The sequence below is a fragment of the Bos indicus genome, chromosome 6, assembly GCF_029378745.1.
Source record: "Bos indicus isolate NIAB-ARS_2022 breed Sahiwal x Tharparkar chromosome 6, NIAB-ARS_B.indTharparkar_mat_pri_1.0, whole genome shotgun sequence".
In the NCBI taxonomy this organism is placed as follows: domain Eukaryota; kingdom Metazoa; phylum Chordata; class Mammalia; order Artiodactyla; family Bovidae; genus Bos; species Bos indicus.
The window spans coordinates 105,984,512-106,008,159 of record NC_091765.1 but is presented as its reverse complement, the minus strand read 5'-3'; the positions used below and the strand labels follow the sequence as shown (position 1 = coordinate 106,008,159).

Genomic DNA, 23,648 nt, shown 5'->3' with positions numbered 1-23,648 from the left:
TGCTACCCTATCTCTGCCTTAGTCAGACACTGTGGAGTTGGGCTAGCGAGAGGAAGTGGCCACAGCCTTTCAGGTTGCTTTTTTTAAATCAGGGCTCTTCTAGACCTGACTACCACTTGCACGCTCGTGTGCAACAAGGGCTGAGGTCAAGCATGCCCAGGGTGAAGTGGAACCTTGTAGGGCTATTGGGGCCACTATGAGGAAAGCAGGAGCGACTCCCATCTTGAAGCTTATCTCTCTTAAGGACAGGATGTGAACTGGGCCTGAACTCTGCCCAACAATGAGGAAAGCGATGCTAACAAAAACCAGGTCTCCTGGAGACTTCCCTCCCTATCGATGGCAAATGGAGACTGTAGTTGAGGTCAGGCTGCTCCTGTGAGATTTAACCATGGAGACATCCCCATGATGTATAATCATTATTCCCCCATAACCTTAATTGTTTGTTCTCCTAGCACCTGCTTGTTGTAAAACTCAAGTCATAAGACAAAGGAGGTTGCTAACATGTAACCAGTCACATAGCAAGGGGTATAAAAGTCTCAAACATCAGGGTCCTTGTTGGGAACCGATTCCCCTTGGACCTGCTGGCATCATGAACTGTACTCCAATGTCTTGAGTGTCCTCCGAAGTGTGTTTCACGACTCTAGATTCCACAACAGGGCCACACGTTAAGCCTTTTTTTTTTTTCTTACTACAAATCAGCTGGCAGAACTGAAGGGGAGAGGGCCTCCTCATACACATACCTGGAGCCAAATGAACGGTTTCTCTCCAAGTTACCCAACTCAGGTAATTGCAACCAGTTTCCCCCAAAGCCAGCCTAGGGGTTTTCCTGAAGAAAGTTTGAAGGAGTATGCCCCAAAGGGTGCGTTTTTAAGAGATGCTGTTTTACACACTTTGGAATTCAATGTGGATTCAGGTGATGCTCTCGTGACTCACCTCCAGAGGGCAGATCGGCAGCTTCCCTTAGCTTATCTGGTGGGCCCTTTGTTAAATATTGCAAAAACTGTTGGCAGGGCAGGCAAATTGGATTAACCCAGCAGGCACAGCATCGTATGTTAAATGCTGTTTATGTACAGTTTGGGCTTCCCAGATGGATCAGTGGTCAAGAGTCAGCCTGCTGATGCAGGAGACGGAGGTTTGATCCCTGGGTCAGGAAGATCCCCGGGAGGGGGAAACAGAAACCCACTCTAGTACTCTTTGCCTGGAGAATCCCATGGACAGAGGAGCTGGGCTGGCAAGAGTGAGGGGCTGTGGTCTGGCGGGTTACCCAGTCTGAGCAAGGCTCTTCGGAGCTGACTGCCACTTGTTAAGAAAGGGGTCATCTCTCCCATTATCTGCAGTTGGAAGTCTCCCCAGGCAGAGGTATGGGTGTTCCTAAGAAAGTACTTCCAACCACTATTCCCATATCACAGGGATTTGCTCCCAAGTGGTAAAAAAAATTTAGTTGAATGAACTTTCACCTTAAAATTGTGAGGTATCAGGAAAGGCCTGGAAACAGGTGCAGAAACCCCAAGGCAGGCTCTGAGCCAGCAGGCAGAGCTGGAAGAACCGGGGTGAGAGCAGTTTGAGAGCCAGGCTGGGCCTGGGCACCCTAGAGCCTGGAGAGGTTGTTGCTCTCTACGGAGAGAAAAAAGACTGGAGTGGGAGGCGACAGAATATTAACCAGAGATTCGGGCATCCAAGAGTCCAGGTGAAGAATGTGGCGGTTGTGGGTGGGTAGATGAGTTTTCTGGCCAGTATAGCCAGAGATGGGGCCGCTGATCACTGCAGGAAGGGACAGCACGGAGGAGCCGTCTTGTGCAATGGGAGAAGGCGAGGTTGCCTGGTCTCAGCTGGCATTAGGTCCAGTCCTGGTAGGTGTCTCTGGGACACTCCCGAGGTGCCAGGGAGGCAGTTTCAGAAATGAGGGGGTCAGAAGTGGCTGGGCGACACAGCAGTCACAGACTGGGGTACAGTTGTGTTTGAGGGTCCCCACCGGAGACTAAGAGTACATTGACACTTGTATTAAAGGTGTGGGTGAGGAGTGGGAGAGCCCAAGGTGGGTTAGTAACAGCTGATACCAACTCAAGGATGGCTGATCCCTTACAGCTGAGATAAACCAAGCTAGGATCACCCCAGGGAAACAGCACCCCTTGTCCCTCTTCCTTCCAACCCCTGAAACTCCCTGACAAGTCATGTTTTCTGTGACCTGATTTTTATAGCAAAGGCCCGCATCCCTAACCCCCAGCCAAACTCAAGTCCCCATACCAACCTAACTTCCTCCTAAGCTATCGAGTCTAGCTTCCTGCAGGGGTTGGAACTTAGCTTTAAGTTTGCTGTATGGTCTCATTTATCGAGTCTAAGAAGGTTTTACCCCCATGCATAAGGGTTATCTGCTTTCAAAGGGCTTAAGGTTAATGCTTTAGTTTTAGAGTCAGTCCTTCCGTTACACAGATGCCTGAGGGGTGAAAAGTTAGCACACCTGATCTTAATCCCAGTCCCAATTCTCAGATGATTACAGCCCTCACCTGTAGACCACTCCTTTTCCCTTTGTTCTGGCAACATCTCTAGGGTGGTTCAGTTCACAAGACTACCTTCACAGATACTCTTTCTGAATTGAGGACTGCACATGGGGTCTGGGGTCAGCCATTTGAGTACCCTGTGCCAGGGACACACTCCAGATAACAGGGATATCAAGAAGGTATTTGTCGAGGATGGAAGGTTTCGATTCAGTCAGGTGGTCAGGGTAGGGGGTTTTCCCTGAATAAACAACATGCATTTAAGTACTTTTGAGTAATTCCAGGTAGCCAACAGAGGTTACAGAAGCCCTGGAGGCAAGAGCAAGGCTGGGGCATTCGTGGAATACCCAGGAAGCTGAGGTGCTGCAGAAAACAAAGAGGGAGCAGAGCTGAAAGTGGAGAGTAAGATAGTCTCATGGAAACCTGAGACCTAGCACATAGGGCTCAGTAGGCCATTTTTATGGCTTATAGCTTGAACTTTTGAGATCGAGCACCTACAGGTTTGAGAGTAAGGAACAGATTTCATTTTCAGTTTTAAAACAGGCTGCAGCCTGAAGAGCAGAGGTGAAGGTGGGGCAGGGTAGGAGCAGATACCTAGAGACCAGATAGGACACACCTGTGTTCACACAGGTGCGCCTTCAAGGCTCTGCAGGACTATTCAGTAAAGACACATGGACCTGGATGCAATTCAAAAATAGAGCCAACCCAGGTACAACGTCCCCTGCAACTCCGGAAGATTTCCCAAGAGAGCCAGAGGCAAGGATAGCATGGCCCCCAGGAGGTCGCACAGGCCTGGCCGAGGAAGACACACTGACCACCTCGCTCTGGAAGCTTCCACCGCGAGCAATTCCTTATAATCAGTACATCGATTCCTATGTCTGACGCCAAGATCTTTATTATGTTTTTTCTATTTTTCTATGTTGAAAATTTTCAAAGCTTCAAATGAGTAAAGGTTAAGCATAAAAAATTTTTCCAGAAAGGATCACCCTGAGGTTTTTGAGTTTACGTTTAACCCTCCTCTACCCTCGTCCCCGCAAACCCCGAGGCAGTACCGAACTTGCTTTTCCCCTAGCAACGAGGCGCTGCTTCAGCCTTACAAGTTGAAGTTCCCCCTTCTGCTTTCATTAGGAAATAAGCACTATTTTTTTTTTTTTTTTTTTTAGAACCTACATCCCTCCCCCTTCTGCTCTTGGGTTCCTAGTTTCCTAAAAAGTTTTTGAGAGAGCTCGGGCCCTGCAAAGCACATCCCTAAAACTCCTCCTACAGCTCCTTTTTGCGAGGAAGGGCGACTACCAGTTAAACATGCTTTGAAGGAGAAAGCAAGAAAAAGAACTCTTCTGTTTGCAAAACCCAAGCAGGACGCCCACTGGGCTGAAAAGCTGGCAGCTCGGTAAACGCCCGCCACGCAAACACAAGCCTTATCCTGGAGCTCCGGTGATTTCACCGCCCGCAAAACTTCAGCAAAAAAAAAAAAAAAAAAAAAATCAACTTCCTTAGCCCACCCTTCCCCACTACTACCCGAGCCACCCAACGTCCTCCCGCCGGCTCCCAGGCACATTCTGACGAGCCGCGCTCGCCACGCCGCCTTTTCATGCGGTCGCGGTTCTACGTCACTTCCGGAGGCGGGGCTCATTGGGCGGGGCCGTGCAGGGAGCGGGGAGGGGCCCGAACCAGGAGGGGGAGGGGCGCGGCGGCGGCCAGGTCCGCGCAGGCTCGCCTGAGCCGCAGCCGCCGAGCCGAGCGCTTGACTATATATGGTCAAAGCTGGGGGGCGAGCCGCGCACGCGGGGCCGCGCTTCCGGGTTCGGCGCGTCCGCAGCGGCTGCGCGCAGGGCAGGGCGCGAGCCGGCCTCTGAGACCCGGCCTCGGACCGCCCCCTCCGCCCCTCTCCGCGCCCTGCACGCCCGGCGCCGCCTTTCGGCCCCTGTCCCCGGGCTCGGCCTCGGCCAGGTCTGATTCGCGGCGCGCGCGGCCCCTGCAGGCTCTCTGGCGAGCGCGGCGCGGTAACAAGTGGGCAAGGATGCCGTACGAGATCAGTAAGTGCCGCGGCCCGGTGCGCCCCCCGCCCCAGGGGTGGGCGCCCGCCCTGCCTGTCTGCCTGGCCCCGTCGGCCATCGGCCGGGTGCGGGCGGTCCGGCGAGGTCCGCGGGGCGCAGGGGAGGGGTGCGGGAGCCGGCTGGTGAGCGCCCCGCCGCCCTCCCGGGGGCGCCGGGCTGGCCGGCGAGGGAAGGCGAGGAGAGCGCCCCAAAGTTGGCGATGCGGTCGGGGCCCCGCAGAAGCCTCCGCATCTCCCTGCAGGGCCTGGTTAAGGGAGCGCGCGGACCAGGAAGTCGCACCCGTCCCCTGCGCTCCTTCAAAGTGGCGGCCGCCCCTCCGGGTTGGAGGCAACAGGTGACCGGCAGAGACCGGTCCAGGGCCGCACCCCCCCCCCCCCCGCCTTCTCCTTTTTTCTCTCCCCTTTTCCCTCCCCTCCGCCCTCAGCCCGGCGCGGGGCTGGCCCTCAGGTGCCTGGCTGCGTTTGTGTCTCTGCAGAGAAGGTGTTCGCCAGCCTCCCCCAGGTGGAGAGGGGAGTCTCCAAGATTGTCGGCGGCGACCCCAAGGGCAACAGTTTTCTTTACACCAACGGCAAGTGCGTCATCCTGAGGAACATAGACGTGAGTACCTCGCCCCCCGCTCCCCCGGCCGCCGCCCGGGCGCCGGTTCTTTCCCTGACCACCCGCCCAGCTTTGGGGTGAATCCTTCCCCTTGCACCCTCTCCCCTCCTGCCCAGCGGCCTGGGGCGAGGACGCCACGCCCCCCTCAGCCTCGGGGACCACACCTCAGAAACCCAGGGAGACAGTTACAGATTGATCCAGACCCAATTCTCTTTCTCCGTGGGGGAAGCCGAGGCTCAGATTTAGTTCCCTTCAAGTGAAGGGCTTCTGGGTTTGAGAGATTGGCCCTTGACCCTTGGGGTGCTTGGTGACTCGGCCTCTCTGAGCCCCGGTTGACTCATCTGTAAAATGGAAATGACTTGGGGCTCCCCGGCTTGCCCTGCTGGCCTGGGCCCCCCTGAGGGAGACCCTGCATGCCGAGCGGACACCCATACTCATGGCACACCCAGGGTGCCCCAGTGTGGCAGGAGCGGGCTCACACCCAGGTCTCTACCCTTCCGGCCTGGTCTTCCCTTTCGCGGGGTCTGAGCCCCACTGCAAAATAAGGAACCAGTTTATCCCCATGAATCATGCACAGGCCTCCTGTACCCAGGCTGAGAAGGCTTCTAGAGCCCATTCCTTGGGAAATCCTCGAAAAATTCCGTTACTTCTCTGTAATTATCGAAATGACCCGGTGTACTTGTCAGGCTCCCCACTGCTGAGATTACACACTGAAATCTTTTCTGCCTGCCTGGACTGAGTAGGGGGTGGGGGGTGGAAGCCAGAGGTATCTACATGACCATTCCCTAGTGTCTGGGGGTGGGGAGGGTTCTCCTGAGCTTTCTGGGTGGGGCTTGTACACAGTCTGTAGGTGGATGGCTTTGATTGGCAATGCCCCCTCAAGGGGTGTCAGCTTTAATTCAGGGTATGTGGGTGGTTACCCCTGGGGCACTGGAACTGTCCCTTTGGAGACAGCCTTGCTTCTGAACCTCAGAGCTGGCTGAAGCAGTGCAGGAGCTCTGTGGTCTTGGTTTCCTTGGTCTGTTTGAGTTCTGAGATGCTGCTGGCTCTGCCTCCGCACCCCTCTCCCCGCCCCCCCCACCCCCAAAACAGTCTGCTGGGAGACAGAGCTCCATTTGGCAGTTTCTGCCCTGCCCAGGATGGCTTGGCCCCTCACTTGAAGGGGTGGGTGGGTGTGAATGTGCTTTGAAGGTGCGAACAGCTCCTCTGCTAGACACAGATTCCTCGAAAGCTGATCCCAACTCACTCAGAACTGGGGAAAACATGGCCAAGAACTTAGATCATAAAGATCCGGAGGTCTCCAGAGAGCTTCTGAGATATTGAGAAAAGAAAAGTTTAGATGACTTGAGCAGCAATGGTCCGCTCAAGTAGATAGATATTGATAGGTCCTGAGTAGATAGATACTGTAGTTTGTCAAATAAAATGAGTAAAGGCATTCTCAGGGATACAGGGCAGCAGAATGAATGCTTGGGTTTGCCCCTGACAAGGCACGCACACGTCCCTGCAGGCTATACTCACTTCCAGATGGCAGCCTGCCCATGAAGACCTACTGTGTGTCTGGTGCCATGAAAGGTTCTTAACCTGCAGCTTCTCCTTTAAACCGCATCTTCCCCACCTCCCTGCTCCACCCGCCCAGGGGACCCACTGCTCAGAACTGGGGTCCAGCTCAGCGAGATGAAGGCAGCCAGTAAATGGAGCCACTTCCAATGGAGACGCTGTTTACAGTCACGGACAAGCACCCCCTTGCAGGGGCATTCCCTAACTTATGGAACCTATTCTGTTTTCTGCTTGCTTATTCTTCTGAGCTTTTTTTTTTTTTTAATAATATTTATTTATTTTTGGCTGCGACAGGTCTTAGTTGCAGCACACGGGTTTCTCTAGTTGAGGCACCTGGCTTAGTCGTTGCAACATGAGGGCTTAGTTGCCCCGTGGCTGGTGGGAATCCCAGCTCCCCAACCAGGGATCAAACCCGCATCCCCCACATTGCAAGATGGATTCCCAATCACTAGACCACCAGGGAAGTCCCTCTTCTGAGCTTTTCGTCCTTAGCCGTACCGCCTCGAGTTTACCATTCTCTTTGGAGGGCGCGTCTGCTTACCTGTCCCATGTTTGTGAGTGTCTTCAGGGCCAGGACAGCACCGGGGTGCCGATGTGTTCTTCCCACCCTGTTCGGGAAGCCCCATCAGGCATTTAGGCTTTTGTTTAATGGGAGCAGACCATTGCTGCTCAAGTCAAGGTGGGAACAATTTTTGTTAGGGCGGAGTATTCCTGGGGAAAAAAAAGACACTACTCATGAATATTGAAATAGAGAGTGTTTTCTGGTTGGAATACAGGCTCAGAGTCCAGAAGAGACACGAAAGGGAGGAGGGGACCAGATCGGGAACGTCCAACAGAACATCTGATGGGCGGCTTATACTGAACACGCCTGCCCATAGTTGGGTTTCCCACACATTCATCCCCAGAATGGTGACCGCCACTCCGCCAGCGGTTCTGGCCCCAGCCTTGGACTTCCCCTTTCCACACCATATTTAGTTCTCTAGTGAGTCCTATTGCCTCTGCATTCAAAGACTTCCGAATCTGACGGATTTTTCACTGCTTCCACCCTCATCGTGCTATCTCGCCTGGACTGCAGAAACCAAAGGCCAAACTGGCCTTTCTCCCTGGCCCTCCTCCAGCCCGCCCTCAGCACTGCTGCTGGACCGGTTATTAAAACATGGGGTCGAGCTGTTCTTTGCTCTCCCATCCGAGACCAATGGTGCCCTGTCGTCCAGCCTTGCATCCCTGACCTCTCCTTACTGCCACCTTCCCCCCGCTGGGGCTCCAGGCCCCCAGATTCCACACCCCTCCCTGGAGCTTGCTTCGTGTGGGTCTCCAGACTTGGGCCTTGCTGTGTCCCTTGTCTGCGCATTCTTGCCTCAAATAGCAGCATGACTCGCTGCCCATTTGCTGTGGCAGCTTGGCCTCCTAAGTGGCCCTCCCATCCTGGCCTTCCGGGAGCCAGACAGCGAGTAGCCACTCCCACCTGCCGTGTCCCGGCCTAGCACAGTGCCTGGCACGTAGTCCGGTGCTCAGTAAGTCTCTTCTTGATTGAAAGGCGGGCTGTGTGGCGGAGATGCAGCCACAGAGGTTTTACTGTATGGAAGTAAGAAAGGCTCCCCTGGTGGCTCAGACGGAAAAGAATCTGCCTGCCGTGCAGGAGATGCAGGTTGGATCCCTGGGTAGGGAAGATCCCCTGGAAAAGGAAATGGCAACCCACTTCGGTATTCTTGCCAGGAGAACTCCATGGACAAAGAAGCCCTGAGAGCTACAGAGTTGGACACGACTGAGTGGCAGATACCACCTTTATTCCCGCCAAGCAGGCGTCAGGCCCTTGCTAGCCTTCCACTTGGAGCCACAGCTGTCACGCACTTTGCTGCCTTCAAAGTTGCTTTGTGAACCCAGCATCACGGCGCTTCTCAAGCTGGTGGCAGAGAGCGTTTCTCATCTGTTTTTCTCTCAACACATTTGATTGCCACACCTAGGAGAGGAGAGGAAATTCTCTGCAGGGTTAAAAGCAGGCAGTGAGATGGCCATCCAGAAAGGAAGATTCCAGAAGGAGGGAGCCTAATAAACTCGTACTTCGAGGCCCTGTTGCCCCCCGCCTGCAGTGTAGTTAAAAGGTTCCCCGCCCGCCGTCCCCCCCCCCCCCCAGCCCCCGCCCAGTGGCTGTGAAGGAGCCTCATCACCTTCTAAACCGCCTGGGATCACTTCCCTGTAAACTGGCTCTGGCAAGTGAGTGCCCGCTGCCAGTAGTAGCCAGCAGGGCTGCTACACAGGCAGGTTTGGGGCCTGCTTTTAAAGCTCTGCAGCCCCTACATTCCAGAGCTAGAATGTACTATATGTGTGTGTAGTAGTTGCTCAGTCGCGTCTGACTCTGCGACCCCATGGACTGTGGCCCGCCAGGCTCCTCTGTCTATGAAGATTCTCCAGGCAAGGATACTGGAGCGGGTTGCCATTTCCTTCTCCAGGGGATCTTCCCACTGTATATATACACACATGCACATATGTGGGGGAAAATGATTTATATGAAGTTAAATTCCAGGGGGTGTAGTGTTTGGAGCAGTCTGGTGTTTCTGTGCTTCCAAGCACGGGCTCTGTGGGCTCCTTGTCAGCAGGGCAGGGCCCAGCTGGCGTGTGTGCCACGTGCTTAGTTGTGTCCAACTCTGTTGTGACCCATGGAGTGGGTTCCATGCCCTCTGCCAGGGGATCTTCCCAACCCAGGGATCGAACCCGCATCTGCATGCCTCCTGCATCGACAGGTGGGTTCTTTACCACTTGGGCCACCTGGAAAGCCCTGGAGGCCAGCTTAGGGGATGTTGAACTTGAGCGCTGAGTTTCCCACGGGGTGACCTGCCGGTCAGCGTGCAGATGGACCACCTAGGGCGTCCCCTTCAGGTGGGGGTGGGGTGTGTACACGAAGGGACAGATGGCCAGAGGAGGACCGACCTCGTCCCTTCTGTCCCATGACGCATGCCTCGAGTCCCTGCCCCCTGCCCAGGACGACTGCATGTTCTATGGGCAGCGCAGAGACGGTGCCCCTGCCTGTGTGGAGCTCACTGCCTCGGGTGGGACTGAAACGGGCCGCCTGATGACAAAAGGAGGTGGCGTGTTTGATTGCCACCTGGACAGAAGGCCAGCAGGCAGCACAGACATGGGGTCAGGCCAGGAGAGCGCTGGGGTCCTGTGGTCTGGCCTTTTAATGAGCAAGGATGCTGGGCTCAGAGAAGGCTCCAGAGCTGTTGGGGAGCCCAAAGGGTGGGGACGTGTTCCACTGGCTTCTGGGCTAATGATCTTCAGGTGCCTGGGCTCTGATGTCAGTGTCCACCCATTGCCAGTCGTCTTGACTATATGAACCTCCCACACCCTGAGTGGCAGCTGGCTCAGGGGGTCACTTCCACTTCTCTCCCACCCTCCTTGCCCCCTCCACTTCCTGTGCTTGAGCCTGACTTGATCCTGTTATAGGTGTATATAAGCACCTGCTGTGTAGCGGAGCCCAGGCCTGGCTCTGGACACTCCCCTGCAAAGGCCTGTCCTCACAGAGCTCAGTCTCCAGGGAAACCGACACTCAGGACTGATGCCGAGAGGAAGAAACATGCCAGGAGGTGTCATCCCAGGGGACCTTGAGCAGCTGGGGCCCTGGGAAGGGACCATCAGGTGGAGCGGGGTTGGCGAGAGAGTCCTGCACAGGTTGTGGACGCTTGTGGCAGGAGCCCTGGGGTGGGGGGAGTTACAGGCAGGCAGGAGAGGGTGCTGGGAGTCAGGCCGCCCCACCGCAGCCTGGCCCTGCCCCGAGGCCACCAGAACCACGAAAAGGTTCAACAGATGAACCATGTAGTCAAGTCAGTGGAGAGACTGTTCTGCAGCTAAGGTATGAAGCAGGTGTGTGCATGCTCGGTGCGTCCCACTCTTTGTGACCCCACTGACTGTAGCCCCCTAGGCTCCCCTGTGCGTGGAATTTTCCAGGCAAGAATACTGGAGCAGGTTGCCATTCTGCTTTCTCGTGGGATCTTCCCCACCCAAGGATTGAACCCACGTCTCCCACGTCTCCTGCATTGGCAGGCAGATTCTTTACCACTTCACCACCTGGGAAATCCACGTGAGGCAGGAGGGAGGCCAATTAGGAAGCTGCTCGAAGATGAAGGCATCGTCAGCTGCTGCATCCAGTCCTCAGCCCTGACGTTTCCCACACACGTTCCCTCTCTTGCCAAGCCTGGCCCGTAGCCATGGTGCCCAAGGTTAAATAAGTGGCTCTTAGTTGAGAGGCAGTTTTGTCCCCACCCCACACTGTTGAGGGGTATTTGGCAATATCTGAAGACATTTTTGTGCTACTGGTATCTAGTGGGCAGAGGCCAGGGGTTGCCAAACATCCCACAATGCACAGGACTGTCTTGCAACAAAGAGTTCCCCAGCCCAAAATGTCAGCAGGGGCGAGCAAAGAACCCCAGTAGGTAACATTCTAACTCACCAGGTTAGCGCTTTAAAGAAGCATGTCCTCAGCGTTTTGGGAACAAGAGGAAAGGGCCAGCTGTGTCACAGAGCCTCAGGGAAGGTTTCTGGAGCAAGGGCACTTTTGAGTTGGGTTTTGGAGGGTGGGTAAGAGTTTTCCAGGAAGGGGGATTGAGACAGCAGAGATGAGGGGAGTCTGGACAGGGAGTGCAGGCGCATGGAGGTTGGAAGAAGCTGAGCTCGTGTCCTTGGCACTGTTGCGGACTCACTGGGGCCTTTGGGTGTCTGTCTTACCCTTTGTTGTCGTGTGCTTGCTCAGTTGTGTCTGACTCTGCGACCCCATGGACTGTAGCCCACCAGGCTCCTCTCTCCATGGGATTCTCCAGGCAAGAATACTGCAGTGGGTTGCCATTCCCTTCTCCAGGGGATCTTCCCGACCCTGGGACCAAACCCGCGTCTCCTGCATTGGCAGGCGGGTTCTTTACCATCTGAGCCACCATTTCTTGCCCTTGGCAGGGAGGCAAAGAAACGGTTGCAGCAGAGCGGCAGCCCTGTCCCTGGTTACACTGTGGGGGCTGACCCTGGCCCCCAAAGCCTGCCCTCCTGACTCCTCCTAAGGCCCTGGGCAGGCAGAGGGAAAGGGGGACAGGAAGGGAGGGGGTGTCATGCTGGGCCCAGCAGGGAATGGTATGCCCACTCTCACGTGGGCACCCCCGCCCCTGGGGCCCCTGTTCTAGGGCTTGGTTTGCTTCAGGGTGGGGGCTGGGCAGGAGCCAGAAGGAAGATTGTGGGCGTGGCCACTCCTGCCCGCCTCCATTCGGGCTCTACACTTTCTGGCGGGTAGCTGGGTAGCTGTCACCACCGCTACAAACCTCTGTTCCCTGAGTTAGGAGTCAGGCTGACAGTGACTCCAGACGTAGGTAATGGAGTAGAACCAAGGGGAGCAAGGCCGCTCGGCTGAGTTCAGGTCCCAGTCCCCCCACTTACTTGGGCACATCCCTCCAAGTCTCTCTGCCCCACTTCTTTGCCTGTAAAATGAGTCCTAAGGTTACCCATAGGTACTGTGAGGTTTCAAAGAGAATCAACTGAAGGGTCACCCCGGCTGTCTGAGAGTAGTCATCAGCATACGATGGTTGTGTTTTCAAAAATGGCTGCTGGGGACTGGCATGCCCCAGTCTTTTCGGCGGGTGGGGGGGCGGTGGTCAGAAGTTGCAGTGGTGAATCAGACCTGGCCTCTGCCCTCTGGGGGGGTCCACTTGGTGAGCTTTGCAGGTGTAAGAATGACATGTGTCCAAGGTAGCAAATAATAAGGGCGGGAGGATAGGGAAGGTAGTGTATAGGCTTTCTGGGCTGGGAGAGATCATTTCTACCTTGGAGCATCAGGGAAGGCTTCCTGGAGGAGGCTGGGAGCCTTTGCCCGAGCATTAGAAGGTAATTCGGAGAAGGTCATCTAGGAAGTAGGGAAGGTATTCCAGCCTGCAGCACTGGAGGAGGGCGAGGGCAGAATGGGAAATGGACTTTGGACTGTGGCTTAGGGCTGCTTCCTCTGGGTGAGAGAAGGAGGCTTCAAGGTCAAGCAGGGCAGGCTGGCTGAACCCTGGACTGAGCCTTTGGGTTCAGTTCTTCAGGTCTGGAAGCAGAGAGGTTTGTGGAGCTGCTTGGCGGTCATTGAGTTGGGTGCCCCGTGAGCAGAGGGCCCCGCAGGTCACATTCGCCATGCAGGTCGGGTTTCTAGGGCCTGCTTTTAGGAACTGGGTGTGTCTAGAAAGCCAGCGCTCTGGAAACTTAATCCTCCCAAAGGTCACTTTGCCTGGAGTTTGGAGGAGGCCGCCACGGGCCATCAGCAGCTCCAGAGGAGCAGGGCTGTGTCCCACGGCTTCACTGATGTGGCGACACGTCCATAGGATTCCAGGCGCGCCGTGGCAAAACTGCATGCCCTGTGGCTGGGGCCACCCCTTAACCTTACCTGTGAAGTGCCGCGGTGACCTCTGGCCTCAGAGGACACAGGAATGTGAAGGCTCCTTTGGGGGCGGGGGGTGCTTTAGGGATTCTCCCTTCCATGTGTGGAAAGGTATGGGGGGAGAATGCTTCATTTGCTGGGCTGGGGCGGGGCCTCCACGCACAGGTGGGAGGTGGGAACGGTCCAGGGGCCTCTGAATGTGTGATCAGAGTCCGGACACAGAGCCTGGTGGGTTGGTGAAAGGCAGAGGGGTCAGTTCAGATGTTGTCATGGTATTGTCCTGGTCCCAGGAGGGGCAGGAAAAACTGGAATCTGGCCAGGGTGGGAAGATGAGTTGGATGGACTTGGGACAAGCCTAGGATCACAGGGCAGGGCAGGGTTGAACAGCAGGTCAGGGCCAGGGCTGGGACAGGCCTGGGGTCAGAGGTGGAAGGGTGCGAAGGGATGCACCAAAGATGGAGGGTTGGGGGCAGGGCTGGGATGCACCTGGGGACCCAGCGAGACGACAGGAGGTTTTCGCAGGCTCAGCCCACATCCGCTAGGCACCCACGGGCCTCAAATGCCGAGGCTTCCTTCTGGTTTCTGCCTGAAGCCCCTGTCCCCTGATGGGGCGGTGGGGGGAGGAGGGCAGGAAGGAAGTCCCAGGGGAGGGGCGCCCCAGCCCCACAGGGCTGGGTTTGCCATGAGCCTGGCCTCTGGGGCCAGGGAGGCGTCCCCTTTGGCCGGGGAGCTGAGGGCGGGGTTCTGCTGCTGACTCGGAGTGTTCTGTTTGTTGTGTTCAGCCTGGAGAGCTCGCCCCCAGTTGTGTCGGGAATGTGGACGGGGGCGCCGGGAGAGCTCGCCCCAGCCGCTTTAGGGGAAGTATCTGTAGGGGCAGGACTGCCTCCCAGGGCCGCTGTTTAACTCACCTTCCACTTCTCCACACGCCACCCCCTCCCCGCTCCCCTTTAAGGGCAAGGCCAGGCTGGGCATCACTGTGGGCATGAGTCCCCCTGGGGGGGTGGTCTCCCACCTGTTGTGCCCACATGCAGGGCTGAGAGCCCTCGGTCAGCCTCGGAACACGGGCCTTGAAGCTACCCGGCCACAGACCGCTTTCGCCAGCTTCTCTATGAGGGAAGTTGTCCTCATTAGAACGTTCCAGTCCAGAGGGCTAACCTGGGCAGGAACAGGTTGGGTTCTGACTGACGTTTACTGGATCCTACACATCATCGTTTTATTGCAGGGTAATCTAAGGACAATAAAATCCTTCCATTTCAAAAGCACAACTAGAGTTTTGACAAATTAAATATCATCCCATCACCCCCGCCACCAGCTGTCCAGTCACCCCCCTGGGCCTCTCCATGGGCCTCTCCACCCTGCCCCCCACCCCCCAGCCCCTGGAAGCTCCATCAGCGACTGGCTTTCTGTGGCCTGTGGGCTGGCCTTTCCTGGACTTTGATCAGAACAGACTCCTGCTGCTCGTTCTCCTTTGCGTCGGCTTTGTCACTCAGCGTGAGGCTTTCGAGGCTCCTCCCGTGGTTGAGGGGCCTCCGCAGTTTGTAGCCTTTTGTTGCCGGGTAGTGGTCCCTTGGGCGGACAGCCCTTTGCTTCTCCAGGCACCTGGGGGTGGACTTTCGGGTTGGTTGGTTCCCACTTAGGGGCTGTCGTGAACTTTCATGTGTATCTTTTTGTGAGCACGCACTTTTCTTTCTCTTGGGGTTTTTGCATAAATGTTGTGTTTAACTTTATAAATAACCAGCTCAACTCTTCCAGCTGTATTATTTTACATTCTCCCCAGCAGTATATAAACATTCCAGACTGTACCCCACCCATCCTTGCCAACATTTGGTCACTTCAGTCTTAATTCTCTTGACTCTCCTGGGTATAGGGTGGTTTCTCACTATAGTTCTGATTTGCGTTTCCCAAAAGGCTAAGGGCATCGAGCACCTTTGCACGGGTTAATTTGCCATTCAGAATATCTTCAGATGGTTGAAGTCTCTCTGATTTCACTTTTTGCATATGTTTATTCTGCATCAGATTAACGTATGAACCACATATGTTAAGTACCTACTCTATCATGTGACACCAAGTCCTAGGGGTAAAGGACTGTGTAAACTTTTACCCCCCACCAAAAAAAAATAATTGAGCATCTGTCGTTTGCTAACGGCTGTGATGGCTAAAGGAGATAAATGCACATGGAGCAGCTCAAAGAGGAGTTGGAGGAGAGGGATAAGGGGGCCAGGGACCGTGGTGTGTGTCGGGTTAAATGATTCGCAGGCATAGGAGAGAGAGGGGCTGTCACAGCAGGCTTCACGCAGATGGCTCTTCAGGCCTGATAAGTGGGTGTTAGCAGGCAGGGAGAGGTGTTGCTGGCGAGGGCACAGCATTTACGGAGACCAGGGGGCTTGTAGGAATGGTAGGAGGGAGGTTGCCGGAGCTGGGACTTAGCAGGACGCTTCTCCGGACTGTCGGGTGAGAGGGCGGGCGATCCTGTGGCTAGGAAGCTGAGAAGAGTCCGGGCCTCTGGCCTTGTTGAAGGGCGTTAAGGAGATGGGGAGGGGGAGACTATGAGGTGGTTAGAAGAGGTGGGAGCGGTTGGGGGGCAGGTCAGATGCGCCCGCAGCAGCCTCCCTGGGACCCGATGTGTTCACAGCCTGTAGCTGCTCCTTTCACAAGGCACTTGGCTCTGCAGTGCGTGTCGGCGGGTGTCGGGGATTAGATGCCTGGCTCTCTCTGCCCTCCTGGGAGGACGCTGGGCTCTGATGACAGAGCATCTGAGCTCAGGGCCTTAGGTTTGCTGAGGCCCCTGGGCCGTGTGTGTCCGGGAGTGCCCTGATTGACTTTGATAAATTGTACGTTTAAGCCTGATGATTGAGTCCGGAGAGCTGCTCCTGGTCTCCGACGCTGGCCCAGTTCTCACTGCAGAGTCCAGCCAGCCTTGGATTTGAGCCACGAAAGGGAGTTTCCCAAATCGAGGGATTTGACCAAGGAGGGGCCCCCCAGCTGCCTGCCCACTTCTGTGTTCCTGCTCCTCCAGGCCAGAGGCTCCGGTTTGGGTCAGACCCCACCTGGCAGCCTGGGGAGAGCTGGTTCGGAACAGGGGAGACCCGCTCTGGGGAGCTAGACTCAGGGAAGGCGGCAGCCCCTTACAAGTGGGAGAAAGAGTCGTAGATTTTTTTTTCCTAAGGAAACTTTTATGTCCCATGTGTATTTCGAAAATACGTACTTGTTCGGCAAGTACCGAAAGAAAGCAAATCACCTCGCATCTCATAAGAGTTAAATTGCCTAGAATTCTTGTCACCCAGGCAGGTAAGTGTACTTCTGGGATTTTCCTTACGGAGGTTTTGACGTCTGTATTTGTGTATGTCTGTGGGTCATTTTCCCACCCAACTCCGTTAATCCAGAGAGTGGAAAGCAAGTTTGCCCACTTCTGGGTTGCCTGTGTTCATTCTGGTCTCCTCCCGCAGAATCCGGCCATTGCGGACATCTACACGGAGCACGCCCACCAGGTGGTGGTGGCCAAGTACGCACCCAGCGGCTTCTACATCGCCTCCGGAGGTACCTGTCCATCCGCACACGCGGCTTCTGGCTGCATGCGGTGTGGCCCACCCCGCCCCGAGTCCTGGGTCCCTGGCTTGGGCAGGTTGGGGAGGTGGGTGAGGGAGGAAGGTCCAGGAGGATGGAGATGGTAGGTGGGCTGACATGGGAAGTGTAAGCCGCCGAGAACTCCCTTTCCAGAAGTGTAGCTGGCAGTGTTCCAGCTGGTTCCAGCTCGGAGGTCAGCGGGATGCTCACGAGCCATTAGGGCAGCTGTGTTGTGATGTATCAAAGCCCATTGAGAGTGTGTGTGTGTGTGAGTGAGTGTGTGTGACTGTGTGTGTGTTTCTGTGTGTGTGTGTGTGTGTTTCTGACTTGTAGCTTTGCCTCGTGTGTGTGTGTGTTTCTGTGTGTGTGTGTGTTTCTGTGTTGGTGAGTGTGTGTGTGTTTGCGTGTGTGTGTTTCTGACTTGTAGCTTTGCCTCGTGTGTGTGTGTGTTTCTGTGTTTGTGAGTGTGTGTGTATTTCTGTGTGTGTGTGTTTGTGAGTGTGTGTGTGTGTGTGTGTGTGTTTCTGACTTGTAGCTTTGCCTCGTGTGTGTGTGTGTTTCTGTGTGTGTGTGTGTGTGTGTGTGTGTTTCTGACTTGTAGCTTTGCCTCGTGTGTGTGTGTTTGTGTGTGTGTTTCTGTGTGTGTGTGTGTTTCTGACTTGTAGCTTTGCCTCGTGTGTGTGTGTGTTTCTGTGTGTGTGTGTGTGTGTGTTTCTGACTTGTAGCTTTGCCTCGTGTGTGTGTGTTTGTGTGTGTGTTTCTGTAGTGTGTGTGTGTGTGTTTCTGACTTGTAGCTTTGCCTCGTGTGTGTGTGTTTGTGTGTTTCTGTGTTTGTGTGTGTGTTTCTGTGTGTGTGTGTGTGTTTGACTTGTAGCTTTGCCTCGTGTGTGTGTGTTTGTGTGTGTTTGTGTGTGTTTGTGTGTGTGTGTTTCTGTGTTTGTGTGTGTGTGTTTCTGACTTGTAGCTTTGCCTCGTGTGTGTGTGTGTTTCTGTGTGTGTGTGTGTGTTTCTGTGTGTGAGTGTGTGTTTCTGTGTGTGTGTGTGTGTGTGTGTTTCTGCGTGTGAGTGCGTGTTTCTGTGTGTGTGTGTTTCTGTGTTTGTGAGTGTGTGTGTGTTCCTGACTTGTAGCTTTGCCTCACGTAGCCTTTCTCTGCTGCCCTTTCCCTGTACCGAGCACAACTCTGGCCTCAGGCAGGCACTCGTTCTGTTTGGCGGTTGAGGTCTTGGCTCCCTCCAGCTGGACTTCTGTGTGGCTCGGTGGGAGGCTGGGCGAGAGGAGGGACATGAGATGCCCGTGGTGAAGGAGGCTCTGTTCACCCCGACGCTGTCTGGTCTACAGCTGAGAAGGAGGGCATACAAGGTAGACTGGCTGCCCCCGCGTCTCCCATCCATTCATCGGTTTGTACACTCAGCAGGTGTTGACGGGCAGCCTTGCCTGCGTCCAGCCGGGTCTCAGGCCCCAGGAAGGGTGATGAGCTGATGTGGGCCTTGTCAGATCCCCCCCGGAGAGGGATGGAAATGAGCAAATTGCTGAACAGATGAATGGCCAGCGGAGAAGGGCAGGGATCGTACATACCGGTGTACGGTGTACATACCGGTTGCCCCTTCATAGCTGTGTTGTCGTTGTCTAGTCGCTCTGTCATGTCTATCTCTGCAGCCCCATGGACTGTAGCCCGCCAGGCTTCTCTGTCCATGGGATTTGGATTTCCCAGGCAAGAGTACTGGAGTGGGTTGGCATTTCCTTCTCCAGGGGATCTTCCCAACCCAGGGAACGAACCCGAGTCTCCTTTACCACTGAGCCGCCAGGGAAGTCCTCCTACCTATGCAAGCCTTCCTTAAAATAACTCACCTTCCTGGGCCTTAATTTAAGTGCCTTGTCTGTAAACCGGAGCTTTTGTTCCTGCCAGGTTGGTTTGGGGAGGACCCCGGGCAGCAGTGCGTGTGCGATGCCCGGGGTGCCCTGGTAGGCACCATAGGGGACCGGGTGTCTGTCCCTGAAACTCCGGGGTGAGAGGCGTGCTCGCTGACGGCTGATGCCAGCTGTCCAGGGTTGTGTGTGTGGGACTCAGCCAGGAGCTGGCACGAAGTGGGCCCTTAATGATTTTTATGTTTAGACCTACTCTTGATTCCATCTGTAAAACTTGCTCTAATTTATACCCTATGATTTACTCTAGCCCTGTGATTCCCAACCCCCCCAGCCCCGCTGGCCCTGCTTTGCTTGCCAGCACAATGCCTCTTCATTTAAAGCCCGGGATTTGGCCCTGGTGCCTATTAAAATGTGTCTTCTCGGGAGAGGAGTATGGTTGGCGCAGCTCAGCGGCCTGGTGCTGGGAGCCGCGGCCCAGCTGCTGAATCACTCACGAGCCAGGCCTGCCCTGCGGTCCCCGGGCAGGTCACTGAACCAGCAGGAAGCACGGTCCTCGCCTGCTGGTGCAGAGACCGTTGCAAAGGACAGTCCGCAGAAGTACAGGCTCCATCTCACGTTTTCCCTCCCTTGCAGGCTCCCGGGTTTGATGGGGAAGTGAGCGGGGTGGGGCTGTGAGCCCGCAGGCTGTGGGCGGTGTGTTTTATGTTTCTAGCAAGCTGGTCCTTTGAATGGAGCAAAGACCAGGAAACATTTACTGCACGGAGATTAGAGCTCTGGGCTAAAGATAGTGTTGTGTGTAGAGTATGGAGCTGGAGAGGTGCCGTGCTCTCTGGCTAAAGTGGGTTACCCAGCACCTGGTATGTCCAGGGTGGGGTTGGGGGTCCCAGGACCTCGGGAATCCTGCGGTCACTCCCAGACAGGGCTCCAGCCTCAGATCTGTGAGTCTGTAGATCCCCGTAAGTTTGGCTGGTCCACATTCAGGTAAAGGATCGAACTTTCCGGAAGGCCTGGGTGAGGAGCCCAGGCCCCCAGCCCCTAAACCAGACAGCAGTGTATGCCTTTGGGGACCCTCTCTCCTGGCTGGTGGTCCTCAGGGTAGAGCCATTCCAGGGCCTGATTTACCTTTCTAGGGGATCTTCCCAGGCTGCTGGGGCTGCATAGGGGTCTCCACCCCTGACACTGCAGTGATGCTGGTGTGAGCCCCACACCAAAGTTGGGGGCACAGGCTCACCATGAACAGATCCTGTTTCTTTTTTGGAAGCAGCTTATTGTCTGGGGAGAGACCCTCTCCGGATGGTGGAAGGAGGCCTTGTGGAGGAAGGGAGCCCTTCCCCCTGGCCCTGTCTGCCCCGTGCACTGTGGCCTCTGCTCTGTGGCCCTGTGAGTGCAGCACGTGGACGAGTGTGTGTGTGTGCAAGCAGGTGCCTAGTCTGTGCTGTACCCCGTGGCCTAGTGCAGGGGCCTGGTCCCCAGGGGTACCCGGTTAGGGCTGCCCTCAGCCGATGGGGCCACGCCTGTTCTCTAACCCCTCCATCTGTTTCCAGCACAAGCGCTCCTGAAAAGAATTAAATGTACCAGCAGGGCCCATCAGAGGAGGCTGATGGTCCAGGTCGGGGTCGGGGGGCAGGTGGTGGAGAAGAACTGTGATGCCAGGCCTGTTAAGGGGAGAGTGAGCTGAGGGCAGGGCAGGCAGACCCCCTCTGAGCCTGGGGAGGGGGAGAGCGGTTCTGCTGTCTTGGGGGCCGGGGGTGGGGCTGTTTCTGCCATGTGCTGCAGACGCTGCTGTGTTCTCCATGACTCCGTGTAGCGCCCTGGGCTGGCCTGAGCGCGGGGACTACACGGCCTGGTGCGTGTGTGAATGTGAGCACACGTACACGTGAGCACGGGCGTTGGTGCATGGGTCCTTCCTGCACACGCAGTACACCTTTCCCTTCTCCGGCCTCTGCCCCTTTCTTGCCTTTTCCTGCTGGCCCGTTCGTTCAGCCAAGGGGCCTAACTCACTCGAGTCAGCTTCTGAGCTCGCCTCGGGCAGCGTGCCAGGCCGTCCGGCTGGACCAGTCCAGAGACCAGGGTCCCCTCATCCGTGCCATTCACAGGGAGGCCTGTGTCCCCTCCCAGCTGTCCCACGGCCAGACAGGAGCCCCGGGTGTGCGCCCTCAGAGGCGGGGTCCCCAGTGGCCTCTGCAGAGCCTTAGGCAATCCGCTGACCCACTAAAGACTAACTCGTCTAGACTGCAGCGGACTGGGGGCTGGTCTGAGACTTGCACGTGTCGACTCGCTTTGTTGGCACAACAGCCCTCTGGTGGCTGGTTGTCCCCCCTCGGGTGTAGTCGTAGGGGGCGTTTTAGACCCACAGAGCCACAAGGGGCAGGGCTCGCGTCTGCAGCAGACACTTAGCCTCGAGTGGACCCAAACAGGAGACAGGAGCTGTTCCCCTGGGCCTCACATTCAGTGAAGCAGCCAGGGGTCCTGGAAGCAGGGTGAACAGAGCTGCTGGGCGGAGGGGACTTCCCTTGCCACCCCACCCCCACCCCTGACCCACGTGGGGCTGAGCTCCTAGCCTTGAGAGTTCCTGTAAAACACTCCACCTTTCCTGCTCCTTTGGGAAGGGGTGTGTCAGGGTTGGTGCTGGGAGCTGGGTGTCAGGGTGGTGACGGGCAGGGAGGGGGTGATGCTTTATCACTGATCAGCCACAAGTGCTGCCGTGAGAAACCAGCTTGGCGTCAGGTTCTGCCTGGAGTGTCATCCCTCCCAGCGCCGACCTGTGTGTCTCCCAGGAGGCTCTCAGCCACCGGTGCTGGCGGGGTGCCTGGCTCTACGAGCAGGCCTGCAGGGCACAGGGGCACCTCTCGTTTCCACTGTTCAGTGCAGCACCCACACCCGAGAGACAGTGTCACTAGGATTTTCCTGTTTTGCAAATGAGGATCCTTAGCTCCTAAATGTTAAAGGTAGTTGCCCCAAGCCTGTGTGCCAGTTAGACCCCCTTCAAGGAAAGGAATACAGTCATAAATCAGACTGCTTCCGGGGTTCAGGGGGTGCCACCGTGCGTCCCTGGGCTTCCTGACAGCCTATGCAGGGCCCATGATCCCCGGGGAAACACGGAGATCCTGTGCTGGTCCTCACAGGCAGCGGGTTCTGAGTGATGGCGTCTGAGTGCTGCTTACCTGATGGATGCCCATGCCTCCTTCCAGCCCCGCCCGCGCCTCCTTCCAGCCCCGCCCAGGCCAGCCCACCAGCCTGGGGACGGTGGGCAGCATCACATGGCATGCCCAGAGCCCACTCGGCCCTTGGCCCCGAGGTGAGCGTGGCCCTCACCACCCTGTTGTGCCCGCAGACGTGTCTGGGAAGCTGAGGATCTGGGACACCACGCAGAAGGAGCACCTGCTGAAGTATGAGTACCAGCCCTTCGCTGGGAAGATCAAGGACATTGCTTGGACGGAAGACAGTAAGAGGATCGCCGTGGTCGGGGAAGGAAGGGAGAAGTGAGTCTGGCCTCTGCCCCGTCCCCCTCTCCCCGTCTGTGTCCCTTGCTTGGCTTTCTCTCCTGGGCACCCCGGTGGGAGGGCTGCGGTGACATCCATACGGCTCGGACTGGGGGTGGCGGGGTGTGTGATGAGTCCTGTGGGTGCCGGGCCTTTGATGCAGGGCTGGCTTTAGCAGTGCACGTCCAAAAACCACGTGTCACCACAGGGAGCACCCCCCACCCCCACCCCTGGGTTTGTCTCTGGGCCCAGGCACCTCCTTTGACCCGGCATCCTCGGCCCTTCGCCTCCTGAAACCCGTGCTATCCTGCACACGTTCTAGATACAGGGAGACAGAGCAGGTCAAACCATGGGGCTCCTTAGAGTGTTTACTGGGGTTCCTCCCTGAAGCTTCCCCACCGCCACACCTGCCGAGGGGGGAGGCTGGATGTGATCGCCAGGTGGGCACACCCCACATGGCTTTCCTAGGGAGGAGGGACACTGGGCAGGTGGCCCTGGGCGGCTGCTTGCCCTCACAGGGCCGCTGACCAGCAGGGTCAGGACCTTGCTCTAGGTGTCTGGCTCCAGGCGCAGGCAGGGTTCTGTCCTCAGCCCCGCTGCTGCTGTCCAGCACTTTGAACTTGTCTCCATTTCCCTTACTCAGGCTTTCTTTTAACGGGTATCTTGATAGGTATTCATCCTTCCATTATCTCTTACGTCATCCCTGTTCTTAATTCCTTCTTCACTGAGTCATAGCTCGCAGTACAAACAGCACATTTTCATAGACTGCCGACTGCCCGCTGACTGCATGGCGGCGTCTCATTTCGAGCAGGGGCTGGGGCCTGGTATGTTTCCTGGTTCCCACCACCAACCACCACCCCCCATCACTTCCCCCACCCCCTCATTAAAACGGCCGTGAGACTGGTGAACCAGGCCTGAGCCATTGGCCTGGCTGGTGCTTCTGAGGCGTCTTCACGTGGGGGGCTCCTTGAGTCTGTGCTGTAAGACACGGTCACCTGGTCCCTTCCCGAGGGCCCTCGGGGCCGCTCCCACTAGCTCTCCCGCATTTCAGATGAAGCCAGGGTGCTGGTGTGTTGGTTCTTTCGGGGAGTACGTGTGATGCGTGATCATGAGCGGGGCTGCCCCCCCGCCGGCATCCCTACCCCTGGTCGCTAGCGACACAGCTGCCCGTCCCAGTGACCTGGCAAGGCCTGACCTTTCTCTCCTGTGGCTCCTCTCGTTGGTGAAGGTTCGGAGCTGTCTTCCTGTGGGACAGCGGCTCCTCCGTGGGTGAGATCACGGGCCACAACAAAGTCATCAACAGCGTGGACATCAAGCAGAGCCGGCCGTACCGCCTGGTGACTGGCAGTGATGACAACTGTGCTGCATTCTTTGAGGGGCCACCGTTCAAGTTCAAGTTCACGATCAGCGTAAGTGAGCGTCTTTGGAGGGTAGTTTTAGGGGGAGCTTTGTGGCTTATGCGTGAAGCCAGCGGAATCTAGACCTGTTAGATGCTGGTGGCAGAAGGTCATGCGTGCACAGAGTTCATGCCAGGTTCGCTGGGTCATGGTTCCAGCACTCGGGGGTGGGCGGGGAGCAGGTGTACCCTGGGACTGTGTGTGTACTGGGCGGGGGGCACATCTCTGACCAGGCGAGTATCCT

The 23,648-nt window shown here is 56.5% G+C and overlaps 1 protein-coding gene across 3 annotated transcripts in view; it reads left to right on the top strand.

Annotated features, from left to right (window-relative positions):
* Positions 1–4,326: 4,326 nt before the first annotated feature.
* The window catches only part of WDR1 (WD repeat domain 1), a 41,710-nt gene continuing 22,388 nt past the window's right edge, over positions 4,327–23,648 (top strand). For 2 of the 3 annotated variants that reach the window (XR_011567273.1, XM_070791807.1), the window contains exons 1-5: positions 4,373–4,531; positions 5,028–5,149; positions 16,541–16,631; positions 21,860–22,007; positions 23,236–23,416. Coding sequence is in view for 2 of the 3 variants with exons in the window: in XM_070791807.1 (XP_070647908.1) it covers positions 4,516–4,531; positions 5,028–5,149; positions 16,541–16,631; positions 21,860–22,007; positions 23,236–23,416 (558 nt within the window). In the remaining variant the exon portion in view is untranslated. Of the gene's footprint in view, positions 4,532–5,027; positions 5,150–16,540; positions 16,632–21,859; positions 22,008–23,235; positions 23,417–23,648 lie in introns of all 3 variants that reach the window. The other variant, XM_070791808.1, reaches the window with a different exon arrangement.